The sequence below is a fragment of the Erpetoichthys calabaricus genome, chromosome 12 (assembly GCF_900747795.2).
Source record: "Erpetoichthys calabaricus chromosome 12, fErpCal1.3, whole genome shotgun sequence".
Classification (NCBI taxonomy): domain Eukaryota; kingdom Metazoa; phylum Chordata; class Cladistia; order Polypteriformes; family Polypteridae; genus Erpetoichthys; species Erpetoichthys calabaricus.
Window position 1 is genome coordinate 123,519,565 of NC_041405.2, and position 22,100 is coordinate 123,541,664.

Sequence of the window (22,100 nt, forward strand, 5' to 3'; positions counted from 1 at the left end):
CTATTGTAATAACCTCCTGTCCCATAGATTCCATTTTTTCAAAAAGATGCATTCTGTGCTCCTTATATGCAGTCCAGTAATATATGCTGCACTCCTTCAGGAAAAAAAACACCTTCTGCATGACCCTGTGTCATGTTTGTTCATCCTATAGAGGGTATAGGTCTATTTTATAATAAATTGTATTTACATAATGGTGTCAATCAATGCATATATTTACACTGGTTGGTTCATTGGTTTACACCCAAATTCTCTATGTAAAATAAATGTCTACTTTATTTTATTCTTATACTTCTTATACCCTTTGGGTTGAGCTGCCATCATTGAAGTTTCTGTGGATGTAACAACTGTCCATTCTGGTTGTTCACAGGACATCTGCTGACTTCTTAGTCACCTTTCAGTACATTTTATGCATTACATTTTTGTCTCTGTTGTTCACTTGACCTTGTTCTGGTTTCCTGATATGCCTGAACAGGTTTCTGACATTTATTAACTCTTTAAGCTACGTCTTTAGGATGAATGCTATGTTACCCTAAAATTATTCTCTCATTATATAAAAGATTCATTAAATTTTGAAAATCAGCAACAATGCATTGATTGATTGATAAGACGACAAACCCAGGTTAAAAAAAGAGCTTTTGAAATAAATAACAAGGTATTTTGAAATGTGATGTGTAAAAATGTCCCACTATAATATATAAACAGCCGTTATGAATAAGGTAATTTTTAAATAAAACCTTCAAAAGTCAAATTAAAAGTACATTATTGAAACTGAATAAAAGGATGATGTAACATTTCATGATAACTAGTAGTATTACTAGTATTTAATGTCATCAGATATAGTATTCTGTTTTACAAGACTTGTTCATTAATGTAGTTAAGTTAGAAAGAAAAACATTGGCTGCATTTTGCTTTGAAATGAACACTAATTTGATACAGTTTTAAGAATCAGAGAGACAAAGCTATTCACTGAATAATAAAGTCACTGTTTCAGCAGTTTTATCTAGTGCATGTGTTTATTTGAACCTTTTCAAAAGAAACCTTCAGGGTAGGGAAATATATAAAATGCGTGTCAGAAATGGTGAACTGTCCTGTTCCCTTTCCCTTCTCCCTCTGCACAACATTCCAGTAAAATACCAGCACTTTCAACCTACAGAAATTTCCAGGTGACTCATCCATCATGGGCTGCACTAACTTAACAAAGGAGATAGATGAGTCAGAGCACAGGAAGGCTGTGGATGACTTTGTCTTCTGGTGCAAGGACAGCCACCTACAACTCAACATCAGCAAGACAAAAGAGCTAGTGGTGGACTTCTGGTGTGCCAATGGAGCCTCTGAGACCAGTCACCATCAAGGGGGATACGTGGAAGTGGTGCAGAGCTACAAGCACCAGGGGGTTCAAATAAACAACAAACTGGACTGGTCTGACAACACAGTGGTGCTGTACAAGAATAACCAGAATAGACTGTAACTTCCTTAGGAGACTTGGGTCGTTTGATGTATGCAGCAGGCTGTGGGAAATGTTCTACCAGTCCACAGTAGCCATTACATTGTCCTATACAGTGGTCTCCTGTGAAAACAACTTGAGTTTGAAAGATGCACAATGCCTGAACAAACTTATCAGGAAAGCCTGCTCCATCACAGGTTGAAAATTGGACACAATGGAAGCAGTTATGGAAAAGCAGATGGTAGCAAAATTAGAAGCCATCATGAAAAGTCTCTTTTAGCCACAAGCTCATTCCACCACGGAGGGCTAAGAATCACCTCTGGGGATCATTTTGGACCACTGCTATTCAATGCTTCCTCCAGACATACTCTTTAAAGTTCATTTTGACATTCTGAGCAATGTGAATTTATTTATTTTGTATTATTTATTTAGATTGATTGGCTGTATTATTTGTCCTGAGTCTGTATCCTTGTTTTTATGTTTCTGATGCTGTATGCATCGGATTTGCTCCATGGGCTTAATATTTTAATCTTGAAAATGAAAAAATGGTGAAGTAATTTTATAAAAGTTCTCGTTTTTGTAAAAAAAGACCCATTCCACCCGGGAGGCTGGCTGTGCCCCTGTACATATTTAATATGTATCTAAAATAATTAAATATTTTTTTTTATCGTAAAGACGACAGGAGTTTAGGGTGTTACAGCAACTGCTGTTCTGTTTCTCTCGGCTTGCGCTTGCACTCCAGATTTTGCTTTATGTGTTCCACAAATACCACAGCGCAACATGTGCTATACGTGGAGAATCACCGGTCTGCATGATTGGTTTCAACTATTTAAAAACGCTGCTGTGACGGCAGGAAAATATAGTTTTTTTTTTTTTTATTTTAAAAAGGTTTGTCCAATTAGCGTTACTACGTAACTGGAAAGAAAATATTACTTTCTAGACTGTAGTTGAAATGTGTCTGGTCAACGAATATGTAGAAAATAATGTAACTCGAAAGAGTGATACATGCTCACTGCATCTGACGAGGCTCTATATTTTAACAGATTATATTCTACAGGATTAAAACACATTGGACAACGTTTGTTTTCCAATGTCCTTATAAAGAAACATAAAAATATTAGGCTGCAGGAGACATCGAGAGGCTCTCATTGAACCTAAAAAAAAAATTAAGTATTGTACGCAAATTAAACAGTACTATACTTCACTACAGTCGAGATTCGAAACTAGACTCTGACCTCCTTGCGCGGGGAGACGAGCATCCAGTTACAGAGCGGGTCAACAGAGTACCGACGGTGGTTGGGTAGCTTTGTCATGTGACAATCGCATACCCGGTGTATTATGGGTAATGCGCAGGAACACTTTCCCTGCTGAATACGCGCGGGGTCTTTTTGGAGCTGCTTTGGAAACGATGGCGGATGTGGATTGTAAGTGTTTAGCGTGCAAGGTTTTTAAAATCTGATTGCATGACGTTTTGATCACCCTTTTGTACATTTAATGTAAGCTTATTCTGTACGTTTTTACACTGAAATTAAAATTATTTCAATAGGAAAGAATGGTAAGCTTGTATAGTAAGGCACATACATGCCTTGCGTAGTGCAGATTGAGTTCCGAGGCAGCAGAATTGTGTACAAATAGACTATTATTATTATTTTATAGTCGGTGTTTTAAGTTATCTTTAACCTAATATAACGCCATCATGGTATGGTTTTATGGCAAAATGAATGTCTAATCGATTTAAGATCCACGTGGTATCATACTAGATTTTTTCTACGGGAACTGCCGTGGTAACTTTCATTTTAGTTTTTTCATCTTGGTTGTTTTAAATGCAGAAATGCTTTCACTGGATTGCCTTCTCCACCACGTGTGTTCTTTCTGCTGCGCGGAGCATGCTGTTTAGTGCAACAACTTCAAGGAGAAGTTTAATTTTTGGTTTAATTTAGTAACGTACCGCAAAACTCAACACATGTTGGTGCAGATCATCATGTAACCTCGACTGAGTTTTGGACTGTGCTAAATGTTCGAATTTTAAGCTTTTAAAGTAACTTGAATAGGACATTGGAGGATGCGGCCTTAATACGCTAGTAGGCCTACTTTCTGTACGCGAAAGTCTAACGTTCCTGACATACAAACATCTTTTTATTCTTGCAAAATAGCATTTTAGCTATTATAATCAGAGTTATAATATTTTAGTGTGAGTTTTCACGTGCTATTTAGCTTGCGTGATCTACAGCCTTACCCAAGTGAAGTGCCACGTGAGTTCTGCAGACACGTGTTCTCAGTTCAGAGAGGCAGAATCTGCCATGTTAAATCGCCTTGCGGCTTAATGTTACCTCTATTACTGATGATTATTTTTCCTTTTCAGTTTCATCACCCAAGAAACACAAGAAAAAGAAAGAAAAGAAAGTAGTAGAAAATGTCGGGGTGAGTTTCTGTTTTAACTTTTACTTACCGCTACACTTTGGCCGTTTCTATTAATAACGTGAAGCTGCACTGTATGCGAACACGTTTTGGATATATGCACGTGCATGTTAGCGCTTCAAAAGAAGTGGTGTCAAGTTTTTTTATTTTAAATATGCAGAGTCAGATTTTTTAACGTATTGTACAAGTTGTTTATAATCACTTCTGTTCACCCAAATAACGTAATTTGTAGCAATGTGTATTTATGTAACGCTTGTGGAATAGGCCTTGATAGCACGTCCTTATGAAATTCGATTTAACGGCCAAGTGGGTGGTTAGTGGCACAGAAATAATGAATATTTGAGTGGCAGAAACAAGTTTGGAGATGGTTAACTGATTATGATTAATGACTAAAAGTATTGCCGTATGTACCTAGTTTCCAGAATCTTTTTTTTTTTTTTTTTTTTTTTCCCCCCACAAATAACATTTTACTGAATGGATTTGTCCAACAGGATATTCAGGAGACGACTGACTTCTTAATTAAGCCCGAATCCAAAATCGCCACTCTAGATACCTCAGAATGGCCATTGTTACTTAAGGTAGGTGTTAATTGCCTATTTTGATGTTACTGCATTTACTATGTTTCAAAAATGGTGTAGAGTTTGTGACTTATAATGTCAAGTGTATTCCAGGCAACAAATTACATTCATGTGTTTGTGTATTATTATAGCAGCATGGTTTGCAAAATGTATGTAAGCAGCAGGAGTTGCATCAAATTTTGGATCCATTGTCCACCAAACCGCATATCATTGCAAGTTCTAAAAAAAAAAAAAAAAAAGTGACAGCACATAGTAAGGCATAGATTGTACTACAATAAAGTCAAGACAAGGTACTGCCCTCAATTTTTAGAATTGTGATGTAGCCTTCCTCTTTGTCACACCCCCGTCTTGCACTCCTTGGGGGGGCATGGCCACCACAGGTTGAGAAATCCTGATTTAAGCCAAGGCCCTGCCTTGTAGGTAACTAATAAAATTCTTTGGCCTTGCTGTCTTTGGAAAGAGTTGATGGAACAAAAACTAGCAAAATGCCAATTTTGTTTATTGTTCTTAAGAATTTTACTTTCAGTAATTTTTCTTTCCCCTTCAAAAAAATTAAATACTATTTCTCTAAAATATGTGAATGTCTTTCTTTTAGAATTTTGACAAGTTAAACATTCGAACAGCTCATTACACTCCACTGCCTAATGGATCAAATCCCTTGAAAAGGAACATTCATGATTACGTCAGGTAAAGCAAAAAGAAAAGCTATAATATTTATTTCCAAAGTTTTATTGAATGTAATCAGTGAATGTGTGTGTTTTGGATCTTAATTTTTATGCTGCTCTTTCATTAGGTAATGAATTATTTTTGCAACAAATGCTTTAGATTTCCAAGTGTTAGAATGCCTGCAGAAGTGTACTTTTGGAAACTCGAGTTATTTGTTCTTTCCACCTCAATTTCACACATTATTTTTATATGATTCCCATCTGCTCCTTAATTTTCAGGACCCAATTAGTAAATAGTAGAAAGTAATCCAAGTCCTAGATTTTGTTTTTTACAAACAAGTGTCTAGCTTTTGAAAAATTAAAGTGGGAGTGACATTCCATTTACAGTATCTGACTCGATTCTTAAGAGGTAGAATTGGTCCCTGATTGCCACATTTGGTGAATTCTTGTGAGCCAGTTACAGGATTAGCATGATCACTGCCAATTTGCAGGGTGATAAATTCATTTTGCAGTGAAGTATAAAAATTGTAATTATTGTCATAAAATGGTGAAATATTTCTTCAATGGCCTTTACTAGTTTTCAGGTTTTTTTTTTATATAAACATGACAAAGTTTAGCATGTATTTTTTTTCCCTGGAGTTAATCAGAAGTGACACAAGTGTTGAAATGCTGTGTGATATGTTGACTGTGAATGTAGTGAAGACTTGTTAGTGATGGCTCATTGCAAAAATTGACTATACCTTGAAAAGCCACATGATGATTATGTACATTCACGAGCACTCTGTGCCAAGATGACTTTCTATCTATCACCCTTGACTGATGGCTTGTTTGGTTTTGTGTTGAGTAATCCTATTTGTTATTGAAAGATAACTGAAGCGTGTTTACATTTTGTTTTCCTAATATTAGGTCAGGATTCATTAATCTGGATAAGCCTGCAAATCCATCATCGCATGAAGTAGTTGCCTGGATTCGGAGGATCCTAAGAGTAGAGAAAACTGGTCACAGTGGCACATTAGACCCAAAAGTAACCGGTTGCTTGATAGTTTGTGTAGAACGTGCAACACGATTGGTCAAGTCCCAGCAGAGTGCAGGTATGTACCTTAGATTGAACAGTTTTGTGTATTGTCACTTAAAGTGATACAGAAAAAAGTGGCCTTTCCTGACTACTCTTGCTGTTCATTTTAGGCAAAGAGTATGTGGGTATTGTTCGGCTGCACAATGCTATTGAGAATGAACTTCAGCTTAGCAGGGTAAGTTTCTAGATTTATACACACTATTCTAAATTTGTAGTAGAAAGTACTAAAGGTTAGTTTTGTCTATGGATGGCAATGTGAGTGTTTTTGTTAGTAAGCTTTTGCTTGAGTAATTTCTCAAATGTATTTAAATTCCACATTTTATGCTTTTGTTTTTGCCAGAGTGTTTAAAAAAAGAGAGCACGTCTTGGCATTAAGGATTCAATTTAGTGCAGTATCATTTAACACTGCATAGTTTTTCAATCCCTATTCACCTAACATTCTGAAAGTTTCCTGTACTAGGAGCTTGTAAAAACCTTAAAAGGATAAGCTCAGCATCAAGTCGAAAGTTTTCTTCACAAACATGCCATATTTGCATTTGCTAGGCAAAATTGTGTTTTCAATTTATTGTGTTTTAAAGTTAATCATGTTCGGCAAATTAAAAAAAAAAAAAAAAAAAAAAACACAATCTTGCCCACACTGACACTTGACTTTCTTGTCTATGGGGCATGGAGGAAAAGCTTAGAAACTTACCAAATGTCCATTTTTTCAAGCCAAGACAGTTGATTATTGATCTACATAGTGTGATTTTATATAATTTTGTATATACACACACTAAAATGTTTTTGTTCAAAAATCACAAGCACAAACTATCAATATTACGATTTTTTTGTCCATTTTAAGAGAAGGCAAGGAGTTGTGTATGCGATAGATCAGCATTTAGTCTTTCTGTACAAAAACCTTTTACCTAACCCCTCTGGCGGTTGGTATCCTCCCAACAGACAAATTTAGAGTAAGCTTTGTGCTTCTGTGTTTACATGAGAATTTGCACACACATCCTTACCACAACAAAACATAGTACTTGGAATATGCAATAAAATTATTTCTACGTTCCTTTTGTTGTTGCAAGCATGCGTCGAAACTTAGAAGGCGCAGATTAATTCTGGGTAAATACTTGACATATTTCTTAAGGTGTTTTTTTAAAAAAAAAAAAAAAAAGATTTTCTGCATTCCTCATACCCTCCATTATAAAGCAAAAAATATCTTGCCCCTCTGTGATGGTGGTATCAGTTATTAGCTTCTGAACCATTTTGATATCAGTGCTAAGGTCTGAACGTTGGTATCAATACTGAAGTTAAAATTTTAGTACTGATCCAACACTAGCACTTAATGTTGCTTGCCTGACTTTGTCCAGAACTGTTAAAGCTATTCTGCTTGTAAAGTATGCTCCAGTATTCATGTTGCAATACATAATGGCCATTCATCTTTAGGCTTCCCCTGTTTAAAAGCCCCGTGGGCCAGATGTTTTATTAAGTTGGGTAATTTAATATCTCTGTAGCTGTGGTATCTTTTTAAGCTGCATTTTATTTTCCCCTTTGTTGACTATTTTCATCTTTAGTGCATATAAAGATTGTGCTAAATATACCTTCACACTTGATCTTTGAATTACTTTTTTTGCCTTTTGTTGCATTTCATAGACTACATTTCAAAGAGTGTTTACACTTGCTGCACAGGCTCAGAAACTTGTGGTCGGGATGATGGTGTGTGTGTGTGTTTTTTTTTTAAAAAGCGGATTTCAAAATGTGTACTTGCTGATTTGCTGTAAAATCATTTTGATATCCTTGCAGAGTTTTTTTCAGCCTTGGTGGGTGCTTTCATGATAAAGGTATTATCTAAAGTACTAGTGTGAAAAGATTTTAAATACAGCACTTAATTCAAACCAGTGTATGTGGACAGTCTCCTCTTGCTGTCTGGACTTGAGTAGAGGAGATGTTCCTGCCTGGATTTTGTATTTTTATTTTGTATCTTTGTACCTTTTAAATATAACAAACATTAAGGTGGTTGTTGGAATCTGCCAAGGCTTTGTATATGAAATGATGATGTTGTTTATCCATTCTCTGAGTATTGCCAGTTGCCAGTCCTTGCAGCACTTGATCTGTTCTAGATCCGAGTGTGACAGCCCCATTTACTGTAAAGGTGGCCCAGTGTTCTACTGAGTGCCTTGTGGTATTTGGTAGCTGTTGTAGGATTGGTCAATCTGACATGGGCGCAGTGTCTGCCTAACAAAGACGAGGATTCAACTCTGATCATACAAGTATCCTTGGTCTGCCTCTTTTTGACTAACTGAAAAGGCTGCTTTACCTTGTGTTATTAATTTGTTAAATTTCTATTTTAGGCATTGGAGACACTTACTGGTGCCTTGTTCCAAAGACCACCTCTTATTGCTGCAGTTAAACGTCAGCTGAGAGTTAGAACCATTTATGAAAGCAAGCTGATAGAGTATGATCCAGAAAGGAGATTAGGTAAATTTTTAATTAAGTTTAACTGATTTCATGCATTTAGAACTTAAGAAATGTGAAGTTTGTCAGTTTTTTGGCAAAATTCCAATATGTGTTTCCTTCAAGTTTTTAATTTTATCTTTTGATTTTTGTGTTGCTGTCCTCTCTCAACCCTTTTCAGGTATCTTTTGGGTTAGCTGTGAAGCAGGAACATATATTCGAACACTGTGTGTTCATCTTGGTCTTGTATTGGGTGTTGGAGGACAAATGCAAGAACTTCGAAGAGTCCGATCTGGAGTCATGGGAGAAAAGGTATTATTACTCTAAAGACTTGAAGGAGAATATTTCCATTAGTGTAATTTTTTTCATCTTTAATTTCTTATCATTAATACTTAAGTTAGTCCCTCACTAATTAGTTGGGTGAGTGTTCACATTTCAGTTGTCTTGAGCTTTGTTGAATTTTATTTTATTATTATAATTTTATTTTTATTTTATAATTATAATTTTATTTTATTTGAATTTTGTTGAAGCTTTTGCACTTGAATGGGTCTTTTATCTGACCATTCCTAAATCTTAATTTTGGACAATGTTGGCTTTATCTGTCAAAATGTTCATCTGTATTAAGTAGTCTTTAATTCCTGCTTCATTTGTATACTGTATATCTAATACCAGATTGCTTGCAAAAAAGTTTGAATTTTCATTGAAACTTGCACATTCTGATTTTTAAGCCTCTTGTACTTCCTGAAATACCCACCTTCATTTGTATCTCTATTAAACATTGCATGGATTGATATTTTGACTTGCCTTATACAATTAATAATTTTAAAGGAATTTGTAATAGGGCAAAATGGGCTTTCAGAAAATTGAGACTTGTTATACTTAGCCAGGGGTATGGAATGTTTCGTAAAGAACCTGTAGTTATTCTTAATATTCAAAATTTTCTTGCAATAAAAGTCAATTTTGAAACCAAGTGTTTGTAAGCCAGAAACATTTTGTAAACTCCTAATAGGTCTGGCACAGTTTTGCGATATGCTATGTGTAAGAATTTTTTATTCTTGTCTATAAATGCTATGTAGGGATGTTACAATACCAGGATTTTATTGGATACCAATGACATTCCAAGATACTCGATACCACTGAAAAAATAGCAATCGCCTTCAACTGCTTTGTATTAAAAGCACCTCCATTATTAAAGTGAGCAATATTGTTTTTTCTGTAATTAAGTGTAAAATTATGTAAATATTTATTTAGCAGACACCGTTATCCAAAGTGATTTACAATTCTACGGACCCAATTGTTACAATTTTTTTATGTCTCATTTGGAGCATAGAGGTGAAATGACTTGCGCATGGTCATATGGGGTCCGTAGCAGGATTTGAACCTACAACCTGAGTTTGAAGTCTAAAACCTTAACCACTACACCATACTAGTAACAGTGGTTTAAAATACTGATAATACCCATCAAGTAGTTACCCAACTGTCATTTAAGTAAACTGGTATTGACATTCATAAGTATCAATCTGAAATGCAGGCTTAGAATAATGTGTAATGGACATTGGAATCCCCAAGTGTAATAATAAATGTGATAAATTACTTGAAGTGATTTCAGCATAGAGTTAGAAAGGATGAGATAATGGTCTGCCTGATTTATCTTACCATGTGTATATTCCAAATTTTATTGATATTTTTCTCCAGTAAGTGAGAAATGCTGCCCACTATATTTAAAAATTCAAACGTACTGTTGCATTAGTGAATTTTAAGATAATTCAGAATATTTTCATTTGAACTCTTCTCCTTTCGGCTGCTCCCGTCTTTTTCCATATCTTCCTGTCCTCTGCATCTTGTTCTGTTACACCCATCATCTGCATGTCCTCTCTCGCCACATCTTATTTTGTAACGGTTTTACAAATCTGCTTTGTCAGAGAATCACTCATTGCAAGATTTATATTTGCATTATTAGCTGGTTAAAAACATAATGAAGAGTAACAGGTGAGTAGTATTGATTCAGTTTTCACTTGTCACAAAATCCAGATTTTATTGTCCGAATTTGTCCTTTTTGTTGGTTTGTCCAAATTTTAATTTCTTGCAGAAATCAGTCTTGGCAGCTTTACATTAATCCATTATTTCAGAACTCCTACAAAACACCCAATTGTTGATCTGTTTTCAAAGTATCTTACAATTGATCTGACTTTATTTCTGAACCTGTGTATTAGTGAAAAAATGAATACGTTAACTGGACCTGCATTTTAAGTGGCATTATGCTCCACAATGTACCTTTCACAAATGTAATGTGCTTTCATTGTCACATTTTAAGGTTTATAAGAATGGACATAAGTTTGACTTTGAAAACAAAATGAAGGACAAAAGTTTAGTGCTTGCATTTCCTAATTTAGCAATACAGCTTGTCATATATTGCACATCCTAACTGGCATAATCTTAAGTACTTTGTGCTTCAAAGCACAAAGTAACCTTCCATCCATCCATTGTCCAACCCGCTGAATCCGAACACAGGGTCACGGGGGTCTGCTGGAGCCAATCCCAGCCAACACAGGGCACAAGGCAGGAAGGGTGCCAACGTAAACTTTATTTTGGTATTAACAAATTGAACACATTCTTTCATCGCCAGTACTGGCATGTGAAATAGCCATTTTGTGTTAAACATGCCTCCGCTTTTACTTGCTTTCACTGCTAGCACCCACAGTCATGTATATGTGGTAAGTGCAAATTTTCTGGCTATGACAGTTAACTTTATAAACCATTGCTTAAAATCTCATCTGTGGATGTGTTTGACACAATTGCACATTAAATGTAAAGCTTCCGTTCCTTCCTGTGGGCAGTGTAGAACATGGTATTAAAAAGCAATACATCACGCCATCTTTTTGTCTCCTCTTAGAACTTGTGCTCACAAGGCATGCATGAAGCTATTTCTGAACTAAATCCATTATAGGGTAAAAGTGATGATATTGAAAAGGCTGTATGTGTAATGTGTTAGCGTTTCAAATAATAAGCACAAGTAGCCATAATCACGCCGCTTTTTAAATGATTTTTAAGCACAGGGAAAAAAATGAACATTTGAAAAATCCGTAATTTAAAAAACCACCAAGAAAAGTAACATTGCAACAATGCACGCTACAAACCAACATACAATCGTCGTTTAGTACGCACTGCCTGCTCATGTGCCTGCCCCCAATGCTTTTGTCTCTGCTACAGTCCACATGCACCTCTGAGCCACGTTGTCTTTTCATTGTTCTTTGCGGTTCCGGCTGCCTTTCTATATATAATCCACCAAGTCACCCGACCATGGTAGTAGCTGGGAGTGGGTGGGTGTGTACAAAGGGCAGGGACATAATCAGTGCGAGTGTATGACCCGCACTTACTGGGAATTTCTCGTTTGTGGGGAACAATTGCAAGCCCCAGTCTCCATCATGAATGGGGTTCAACGGCAACGACCTGTCGGCGTCGGGTAGACCCACGTTGATCCATTCAGTGTAGCGCGCGTGCAGTACCGGACAGCCAAGGGCGTTCGCGTAACTATTTAGCAGTAGGGAGTCTCATTCGCTTTCGGAATTAACCAGACAGATTGCTCCACCAACTAAGAACGGCCATGCACCACCACCCAGTGAATCGAGAAAGAGCTATCAATCTGTCAATCCTCTCCGTGTCCGGGCCGTGTGAGGTTTCCCGTGTTGAGTCAAATTAAGCAAAATTTGTATGTGGTGAGTTGTTGCGTCCGGGCACATGAGCAGGCACTGTGAATGCCTTGAGAGCATGGGTGGATGCATGCTCGAGTTGGTGGGCTGGGCTTTGTGAGTTGACTGACAGGGGTATTTTTTGCATATCCCATGGTTGTCTTCCGGCAGTGTGAATGCCTCGAGAGACAGGGTGTCCTTGTTTGGTGAGTTGTTGCAGTTTTTGAGTGCATACAGCGAATCACATCCGCGACAAACAAACCGTTTTACACGCTGCATACAGCGATTCACATCCGTGATAAACATGCCGCCTCTTAGATGGTCCTGCCACATCCACCCTCGTTCTCGAAGCATACACACCGCCTGGTCATGTGCCCACTCACAAGAGCAACTCACGGAAACCTGCCCACCAACTCTAAGACCATGGCATGTAAAACTGTTTGCGATGGTGGACGCGGTCGTGCATCATAACCGAAAAGAATAATGAAAAGTCAACGTGGCTCAGAGGTGTATGTGGAGTGTAGCAGAGACGAACACGAATGACGCCCTGTGTTGTGAGTTGCTGCATCAGAGTTGGTGGGCGTGGCTCCGTCCTGTGTGCTTCCATGGGTGTCTTGCTTGCGCTGGCAGCGGCTTAGTGAATTTATATATATATATATATATATATATATATATATATATATAGATTCCTGCAGTCTTGCAATGAAATTCTCCTGCCTTGACACAAAGTAATTGTAGGCGTGATGACTTTTTTTGTTTTTCTTTTTGATATACAATGATGCATCACTGTATCATCATCGCCACCGTGTGACATTTTTATATGTAGATCTTAATCATGTTTTTCTCAGATATTACTGTGTCTTGAGTAATTTGTCCACTTGCAGTTACGTGCGAGTGCAGTACCACGGTCATTCAGTACTACCAATACTGTAAAAAAGCTAGAAGACTTAGGTTTTTTGAAACATTTTTATTGGTTCTTTTGACATCCATAGTGCAATGTGATGGTAGTTTGCCTCAAACAAGAATTAAAAAAAGTTTCTTGGTACTAAAGTTTGATAGTGCCACTGCTTGTGAGCATGTTGCATGCTGTTTTTGACACTTACTTTCTTGACTTTTACAGTTCCAAAGTGTTGAGTTCAGTACAGGGTTTATTCCCCTGTTCTGGTAATTAAACTTTGGTACAGAAATTGACAAAGGGATTCTGTTTAAAGTTTGTGGTGGTCTGTCCTCACTTATTATTAAACTTTGTCTACATTTGTTTCAGCAAATTACTACTATTGTTGGCAGATGTTTTTGATTTATACCTTTTCATTTATTATATAGCACACTTCCATCAGTAAGTCCAGCATTTGTTACACTTACTAGTATGCCATAGTTTAAAATATATTACAGTGCTTATTAAAGGTACATGAACAGTTATAGCAGAAAGTAGTATCTTCAGAGTCCTCTGCTCTGACCTAAATACCACAGCATGCAGGTCTCCCTAATATCAGCATGTGGATCATCCTAGAGTTTGGAAGCCATACTGCTATAGGCTGATTCTTTGTAGTAGTTCCGTTTATGCTGGGAATTTCAAATTTGTCTTTGAAGTTGTCGCCAGCATTGTCCTTTACCAAATAATAACTCCCTAGCAGAAATTCTTTACTTTGATTTTAAACACTCTCCACGGTATCATTTAAACAGTTAATCAAAGTAGTGCTGTGTTTCAGTGTAAATATAGTTGTGTCCACAATATGCAAAGTGAAAGTTTTTCCAAATTTCTCAAATCAGGTTTGGTATGTGTTTTTTAATTTGGTCATTGACTTAAATTTCATAAGGTGGTATTTGTGTGAACTATCATGTACTTGCTATAGAATCTCGCTGCTCATTCTGCAGTCTTCTGTTTACCTTTAAAATTAAGGAAACGGCAACAGCATTTTAAATGTATTGTATAATAATTTCTGCTTCTCTTTCTTAGGATAATATGGTCACTATGCATGATGTACTTGATGCTCAGTGGCAGTACGACCATAACAAGGATGAGACATACCTGAGAAGAGTTATCTTTCCATTGGAAAAGCTGCTTCTATCACATAAACGACTTGTAATGAAGGACAGCGCGGTAAGGAACATACCAGCTGGCAGAATCCTCTTTTCTCTTTGGGGTTAAATAATGTTGATGAACGGCAGTAGGTAGTGGCACAATTCTGCAAACCTTTGTGTAATTGAAGTTTGAAAGTGGTTTTTGTATGAATTAACAATAGACCAATGTTTAACTTAAACTGAAGTACAGGAGAATTTCAGAAAATGGTATTTACATTTCAAATTGAATAAAATGGTAATTCAGTATTAGTAGTTACTAGTAAACCAAGCATAAATGGAACTTCCTGATTCAGTTCTCTTTTTGTAAGTTGTGGGAATTTGATGCTCCATCACTGGGTAACTGCAGAAGGATTAAAATAGGTAAAGGCTATTCCCATGCTGGAAAAAAGGCAGTGTTTCTATTGTGTGACTGAAAAGGAAAAACCAATTTGCATGTATATCTGAAGGAAAGAAAGCCAATTTAAATGACAGCAAAGGTTTAAAAGGCAGCCATTGGGGAAGGTGAACTTAACGTCTTAGTATTTCCTTTAGTGTCTCAGGTGTGTTTTTCGAGCTTGTATGTTTTGTAATTATTTAAAATGTGTCCCTGAACCTACATGAAAGACCACAGGCATAGAGATCAATGTAGGTGTAATGATGTGAAATTTTCAACAGTAGGTTTCGTAACGTTTTGGTCTCTAACTTGACCATATTGCCTGGAACAATCAACACACTGTCTCTTTACCTATGTAAATTGCTTGACACTTTGGAAAGGAGATGAAGTGAAAGCAAATTTTTGACCTGGCAATAGGCTTGTTGTAAAATATTACCAGAGGGACTAGATGTGACTGTATTCTTGGAAGCATAACAATTGACTCCTATTAACAAAATGTGCCCAGCAGGCAAAGTAATGCTGCTTTTGAATTGAGCAATGAGTGAGCAGTTTGGGTAAGATGGCTAGTTGTTAGGTGTCATAGGTAAATTATGAACTGAGGATCCTGTGAAGTGGAGGTCTGTAGAATGGGAAGGTTTTGTGAAAAGGAGAAAGTAAGTTGGATGCAGGTTTGATTTCTGGTTTTCCTCGTTAGATTATTGCAAGCAGTATACCTGGCTTAGTTGAGGGTACAGTACAGCATACAATATGGGATTTCCTCTGTGGGTGAAGAATCAGTCCTAGTATGTCATTACAGAAGTCAGGTTTAATTAACCTTGGGTAAAACTTCAATCGGGCTCAGAGAAAAGTACCATGCAAATTTTTCACCACAAAGTGAAGCAGGAGCATTCACCCATACTGAGTTGCAGTTTAAGATGGTTTTTGTGTACATCTGTTGTGTTGCATGTAGGAGAAAGATCAAAATCTGACTCACTATGTTTACCCAGTGTATTGCTTCATAATGTTTAGGCAGTAGATGCCATTTACTAATTTCTGGGTTTCTTTATAGGTGAATGCCATATGCTATGGTGCTAAAATAATGTTGCCTGGTGTCCTTCGATATGAAGATGGAATAGAAATGAACCAGGAAATTGTGGTTATAACAACAAAAGGAGAAGCCATTTGCATTGGTATGTAGCATTTGCTCTAACATTTTGCAGTTTGTATATATTGTGTGTGTTGTATCCCTTAACACTGAAGGGCACAGTTAAAAATTTGCTGGTTGTAATTTATTTCTAAGCCTTTATGCAAAGCCATCACCTGGCTGTAAATGAACTGCATAGTACTGTTGTCCATTGACAAGTGCCTGTCTGTCTTCCCTTTACTGATTAGATTCATTTAGGCAGATGTCTGTTAACATACAGTGGAACCTTGGGTCACGAACGTCTCGGAACACGTACAAATCGGGTTATGACCAAAAAGTTTGGCAAACTTTTGCATCTGCTCACGACTACACACTCGGGTGATGAACAAGCCAGTTTCCCTTCTGGTTTGTACGCGCTGATGATTTCCGCACGTGTTCAGTCTCTCCCTGTAAATTGTTCTCGGTCAGACGTGCGTGCATTCGTTGTGAACTCTTTGTGCTCTATTTCATGTGCTTTTGTGTTACTTTTGCAATTAACCATGGCCTCTAAGCAAGTGAAGAGTAAGGTTTGAAGAAAATTGAAATCAAATTAAAGAAATGATTGAAAAGTATGAGCGTGGCGTTCGTGTTACTGATCTTGCTGCAGAGTACAAGAAGTCAAAATTTATGATTTTGACTATTCTAAAGCAGAAAGAGGCCATTAAAGCAGCTGCTGTTGCAAAAGGAATTAGTGTTAACCAAGCAGAGGCCTCAAGTGCTGGAAGAAGTATAAAAACTGTTGCTAGTGTGGTTGAACGAGAAGCAACTTAGAGGGGATAGCATAAGCGAGGCGATGTTATGTGAGAAAGCCAGGAAGATTCATGGCGATTTGCTGCAAAACTATCCTCCTACGAATAGCTAGTTCTTCCTCCTCGCTTCCTTCATGCTAGAACTCGACTCATGCAAAGTTAGTTTTCTTGGTTGTTTATGCTTTAGTTTTTGTATAAATTAAGGATTTTTCAAATGTTCATTTTTTCCGTGTTTAACTCATTATATTAAAAAAAAAAAAAAAAAAAAGTGTTTACAACGAGTGGTTCGCAAGGCTGTAGCGTGAACTCTTGCAATGTACGTCCACTGTTCAAGGTTTTCTCAGTAGTGTTCAACGTTTTTACGTTTAGTTTACTATTGCACTGTGCATGCTATGGTATAATTAACTATTTTTCTGCTTACCAATCTTTATATATAAAAAGTTTGTACGGTCTGGAACGGATTAATTATTTACATACAATCCTATGGGGGAAATTAGTTCGGGTTGCGACCAGAGTTTTGGAATGAATTACGGTCGTGACCCGAGGATCCCACTATATGTTGAAGCTGGGTTTTGGTCTATTTTAATAGTTTGAAAATTAAGCAGCAGTTTTGTCTCAAACCCTTGTAACACTGAAAATCCTACTTTTTCTCTTTACAATAAAAGCAATTGCCTTGATGACTACAGCTGTAATTTCTACTTGTGACCATGGTATTGTAGCCAAGATCAAGAGAGTGATAATGGAGAGAGACACCTATCCCCGGAAATGGGGGTTGGGTCCCAAGGTGAGACTTATTTTTAATCCTCCTATTAAGTAAAGTTTAACAACCTCGCTTAATATACTAAAGAGCCATACTTAAGTTGCATTATGCAAGATTTTAGTTCACATGTGAATGCTTAAGTGAAAATGACCACAGGATGGAGCATTTTGCAGATAAAAAAAAATCCCAGAAGCTGCCTTTTAGGGCATTGAAATCATTACTTATATACTCTGAGGAGTTTTTTGTTTCCTTTTAAAGATGCCACTTAAAATTACTGAACTTGTAAATAATACATAACACATTTTGTCAACCAGTGCTGTTTCAGTCACTGTGGTGAAGCTGGTCTGTGTACATTTATGTTTATAGTGATTGGTTTGCTGCAACATGGTTTCCCCTGTTCCATAAAGTTGTGTAAAAATCAGATAGTTACTGTATCTTAAATGCTAAACTCCCAGTGTCACATTTGTGTAGTGTCCATAAATATTTAATGTATTTTTTGCCGCTAAGCTACCACACAATCTATTCCTTACCTTAAATTATCATTGCTTTTCAGTAAACCTTAGCCAGCACAAGGCACTATACAAAAAAAGTACTTTTTCCCAAAATGTGACAATTAGTCTGTGCCTTTTCCTATTGTTTGCTTGACAGTTGATTTTCTGATTCAGTGCTAGTAAATTATCATATTTGTTGTCTTACACGTGCTTAATAGATTTTTCTAGGATGAAGGTGCATGTTTGTTAAGCAGTGCTATATGAGAGGGTTGAAGTCCTGCTTTAATTTTTTGCCAAATGATGCATCTCTAGATATGGTGAGCACTCTGTGCGAAGATGACCATATATCTATCACCCATGACTGATGGCAATTTAATGCATGCAGAAGCATATTAGTAGTTTAATATATAGATCAGTGTATATTTACATATAAAAGTGTGAGGAAAATCACTTTATTGAAAATGTAAATTAGTGTTCTGAATTTTTATTTTTTATATATATTTTTGTGTATTTTTCTAATCTCTTGAAAGGCAAGCCAGAAAAAGATGATGATTAAGCAAGGTCTGCTGGATAAATATGGCAAGCCAAATGAAAGTACTCCAGCTAATTGGAAGGGCGAATATGTAGATTACAGGTACTTGTATGCTTTTGTCTATTCTGCTCAAGTTTTAAATTGTGAGGCCGCTTTTAGAGGAGCCAATTGATGGAAGTTGATTTAGTAAGAATGTCCTCGGGCACCTGCCATGATGGATGTATCCGACACATTCCCTAGGAGAAGACCTTGGTCCTGGCTGGGTTGTCTCATATTGTATGAATGGTCCAAGAGTCTGGGAGTTCCCGTAGAAGAGCTGGAAGAAGTAGCTAAGATGTGGGTTTTTGGGTCTGTCCAGATTTGGATGTTTGTCCTGTTTTAAGATTTTTTCCATTAAATGCCCTGTTTTTCTTTCTAGAATGAAGAAAGCAGAAGTGCAAAAAGAACCTGAAGAAAGTGCAAAGGTATTTTGAATGATTAACAGTGGTATTGGTTTAATTTAAATTCCTGTACCATGTATGCTTGTTAATTGTGTCCACTATTTTGAACTTAAAATGCCACCACTATTCTAAAGTATGCTTTTGGCAAAGCACTTTTTTTGTCATTACAACAAAACTTCTTATATACAGTGGAACCTCGGTACACGACCATAATTCGTTCCAAAACTCTGGTCGTAAACCGATTTGGTCGTGAACCGAAGCAATTTCCCCCATAGGACTGTATGTAAATACAATTAATCCGTTCCAGACCATACGAACTGTATGTAAATATTTTTTTTAAAGTTTTTAAGCACAAATATAGTTAATTAAACCATAGAATGCACAGCGTAATATTCAATGTTTTTACATTTAGTTTACTAACACTGAAAACCTTGAACAACAGAGAAAACTAACACTGCAATAGTTCGCGCTATAGCGCTACCAACTGCTGGGTAAAAACACTTTGTTTTAAGCACAGGGGGAAAAAATGAACATTTGAAAAAATCCGTAATTTAATAAACCACCAAGAAAAGTAACATTGCAACAATGCACACTACGAACCGATCGCTGTAAACAGAAGTGAAAACAAAATCAAGCCCAGTGCATTCTTTAACTGCCTTCCTACCTTATGCGTCCAGCCCCCTCTCTCTCGCGCTGTGTGTGTGTGTGTGTCGCGCTTTCTCTCTTGCTCGCTGTACAGGAAATGCACAGGGAGAGACTGAACATGTACAAACCGAAAGGGAAACTGTCTTGTTCGTATACTGAGTGTGTGGTCGTGAACCGATTTGTATGTGTACCGAGACATTCGTGAACCGAGGTTCCCCTGTACTGTGTTTTCAGGTGTCTAAATGCTTAAGTATTTGAAAATGTTAAGAAAATATGCCCTACTCATCTAATCGCACTCAAACCTCTGGTTCTTAATAGCGGTGGTATTGTAATAAGTGATTTTCTGATGTGCCCCCCCATACATGGTTCTGGATTTTAAGGTACTGTATGCTATTGTGTTTAGGTGTGTCACCTCTCTCTCCAGCTGTTGCATGTTTCAGTAAATCCTGTGACTTTAGATAGGCGACTGTTTTGTTTTCACATTACTAGCATTGACACTTAAGTTGATGCCTAGTTTTTACTGAGTGCTGCACTTCATGATGCCATGTCTTTTTTTAACAGCGGAAACGAGTAAGTGAAAGTGAAGAAGAAGCCACTCCATCAGTACCTGCCACACCTCAAACTGAAGAGAGTAAAAAGGAAAAGAAGAAGAAGAAAAAAGAAAAGAGGGTAAAGTTAGAAGAAGCAGCAGCGGCAGCCTTGGAAGAAACGCAAGCAGCTGAAGTGAGTATTTCATTATCAGATTAATTTCGACTTTGATAGTAGCAACAAAAGTGTACAAAAACAACCAGTTTAAAATGTGTGCTTCTTAAGCAGACAGTTATCCCTTTTTTGTCTGTTTTGTGACTTCAGAGGGAGTCAGTCTGCAAGATCAATTAAGTAAAACTTGCAATTGTTCAACATTCTAATGGAAATGTTGGCTTCTAGTTTTTCTTACATACCCCTTGAAGTTTTCATGGTCTGTGCTAAGAATCATTAGGGATTTTTGACGTTTGATGTACTGTGATAGTCTTAATAGCAAAGTGTCATACAATGAAGTGAAATTTTATGTCTATTCTCCAGGATGCTGAAAGTGTGAAAAAGAAAAAGAAGAAAAAGAAAATAAAGGAAGAACCAGAAAGTGACTGAGCAGAAACACAAGGGTTTTTAACTGCTACAGTTAAGTGAAACAAAGGGCAGTCTCAACAGTCTTAAAGACATTGTAAAAAAATTTAAGAGAAACTCCTTGCGGAGTTCCTTTTAACTACCAAGGTTACTGGAGGATATTTGGTAACTGACTGACCTGTTGAACAAACCAACATTGTGAACAAGGCCCTTTCCAGGGAGTGCCTTCATTCTTTTTCCTTTAGCTAATTCTGAAACCTCCATACCTATGAATCTGTATTGTGTAAAAACAATTGAGTTGTCAGGTATGTTTGGTAAAACTGGCATAAATTTAAAGGGAGAAGAGTGGAAACTGCCTTGATAATTGTTCAGACTTCAGGTGGGAGTTTGTCACCGTCCGTGTGGCAGAGTACCACACACATAACGAGAATGGGAGATATCCAGTAAATAGCCCAGCAAGAGTGAGTTGTTAACAACAAAAACAAAAACATGCTATTCAAGAAAGAGCGAGTATTTTTATATTGTATATAGAAATATGTTTGTACAATGTGATGTATAAATTGTGCATAATGGTTTTTGGTTCAATCTTTTTTTTTTTTTTTAATAAATTTCTTTTAATATTTAAAAATGAGTGATCTCTTGTATGTACTTGGCACTAAACTTTTGAAAGAATGGTTTCAATGGGCCATATTTGTTCTTGGCCATATGTGGAAGCAATTTCTTATAATTGTGGTCGAGTTCACCTTTTTTAAATGAATCCACTGACCTTTTTGGTGGCATTTATGGTATTTTATTATAGTGGTAGTGTTAGAATTGTTTTGGAGCTCATTCTTGAGTAAAGAACCCTGTTATATGGGCCGCTGTGTATATACCATGTAAGATTTTGTGAAGATCTGTGGCTTTGAAGGGTTAGCAGGTCTGTAATATAGTTCTGGAACTGTCGCTCATTATTGACTTTTCCATGTTATATAATACTAGCCGACGCCCGGTGTAATAGGAATGGAAAACGGTGAGAAAGGAATTCAGAAATCAAGAAGAAATAAATACTTCTTGAAGGACGCAGTTGTGAATAAGTATTTTGGTGGAGACGACAGATGAGTTGCAAGATCTAACCCTAGAAAAAGCCACGTACAACTGACTGGCTGAAGACTGGTTGTTGTAGATTAACGTAAACGTGTGTCCTTTGGACTTGTTGATAGTCATGGAGAAGGCGAGTCTGAGTGGGAATTGTGTGCGTTTAAATTTTAAAAGGGAGATTGGTGTCGGAAGGAAGCAGAGATTCTGGGAATGAAGATTGTTTCAGAATTTTGGATAGCGATCAGTTTGTACGCAATATTTGTATGTATTCGGGTAACGATGAGTCTTGTTCCATTGCAAAGACCTTTTGATGGCATAATATTTCGGAGGAGCATAACTACAGCTCCTACCTTCAGATGAAGGATATGGGGAGGCATGCC

At 37.0% G+C, this 22,100-nt stretch overlaps 1 protein-coding gene and 4 non-coding genes across 5 annotated transcripts; all 5 read left to right on the top strand.

Moving 5' to 3' along the window:
- The first annotated feature begins 2,759 nt into the window (after nucleotides 1-2,759).
- Nucleotides 2,760-21,240, top strand: dkc1 (dyskeratosis congenita 1, dyskerin). Its single transcript, XM_028816091.2, has 15 exons — nucleotides 2,760-2,868; nucleotides 3,807-3,865; nucleotides 4,354-4,440; nucleotides 5,036-5,127; nucleotides 6,012-6,196; nucleotides 6,291-6,355; nucleotides 8,514-8,640; nucleotides 8,798-8,928; nucleotides 14,263-14,406; nucleotides 15,809-15,929; nucleotides 17,337-17,455; nucleotides 18,453-18,556; nucleotides 18,873-18,918; nucleotides 20,101-20,262; nucleotides 20,602-21,240. Exons 1-15 carry the CDS (start codon nucleotides 2,790-2,792, stop codon nucleotides 20,665-20,667), a joined length of 1,587 nt encoding a protein of 528 aa, XP_028671924.1. The 5' UTR covers nucleotides 2,760-2,789; the 3' UTR covers nucleotides 20,668-21,240.
- LOC114663293 (small nucleolar RNA SNORD83) lies at nucleotides 5,854-5,930 on the top strand. The gene has a single exon (XR_003718107.1). It is a non-coding gene; the product is annotated as a small nucleolar RNA SNORD83 (small nucleolar RNA).
- On the top strand, nucleotides 8,207-8,428 carry LOC114663299 (small nucleolar RNA SNORD17). The gene has a single exon (XR_003718113.1). It is a non-coding gene; the product is annotated as a small nucleolar RNA SNORD17 (small nucleolar RNA).
- Nucleotides 13,426-13,562, top strand: LOC114663297 (small nucleolar RNA SNORA36 family). Its single transcript, XR_003718111.1, has one exon. It is a non-coding gene; the product is annotated as a small nucleolar RNA SNORA36 family (small nucleolar RNA).
- Nucleotides 18,215-18,292, top strand: LOC114663294 (small nucleolar RNA SNORD83). Its single transcript, XR_003718108.1, has one exon. It is a non-coding gene; the product is annotated as a small nucleolar RNA SNORD83 (small nucleolar RNA).
- Nucleotides 21,241-22,100: the final 860 nt, after the last annotated feature.

What these genes read in the sequence shown, in the direction of transcription:
- dkc1 (XM_028816091.2), top strand. Translation starts at nt 2,790, where the DNA reads ATGCGCAGGAACACTTTCCCTGCTGAATACGCGCGGGGTCTTTTTGGA. An exon ending in GGCGAATATGTAGATTACAG is followed by an intron (nt 18,557 to 18,872) that starts GTACTTGTATGC and finishes TTTTCTTTCTAG; the next exon opens with AATGAAGAAAGCAGAAGTGC. An exon ending in AAGAAACGCAAGCAGCTGAA is followed by an intron (nt 20,263 to 20,601) that starts GTGAGTATTTCA and finishes TCTATTCTCCAG; the next exon opens with GATGCTGAAAGTGTGAAAAA.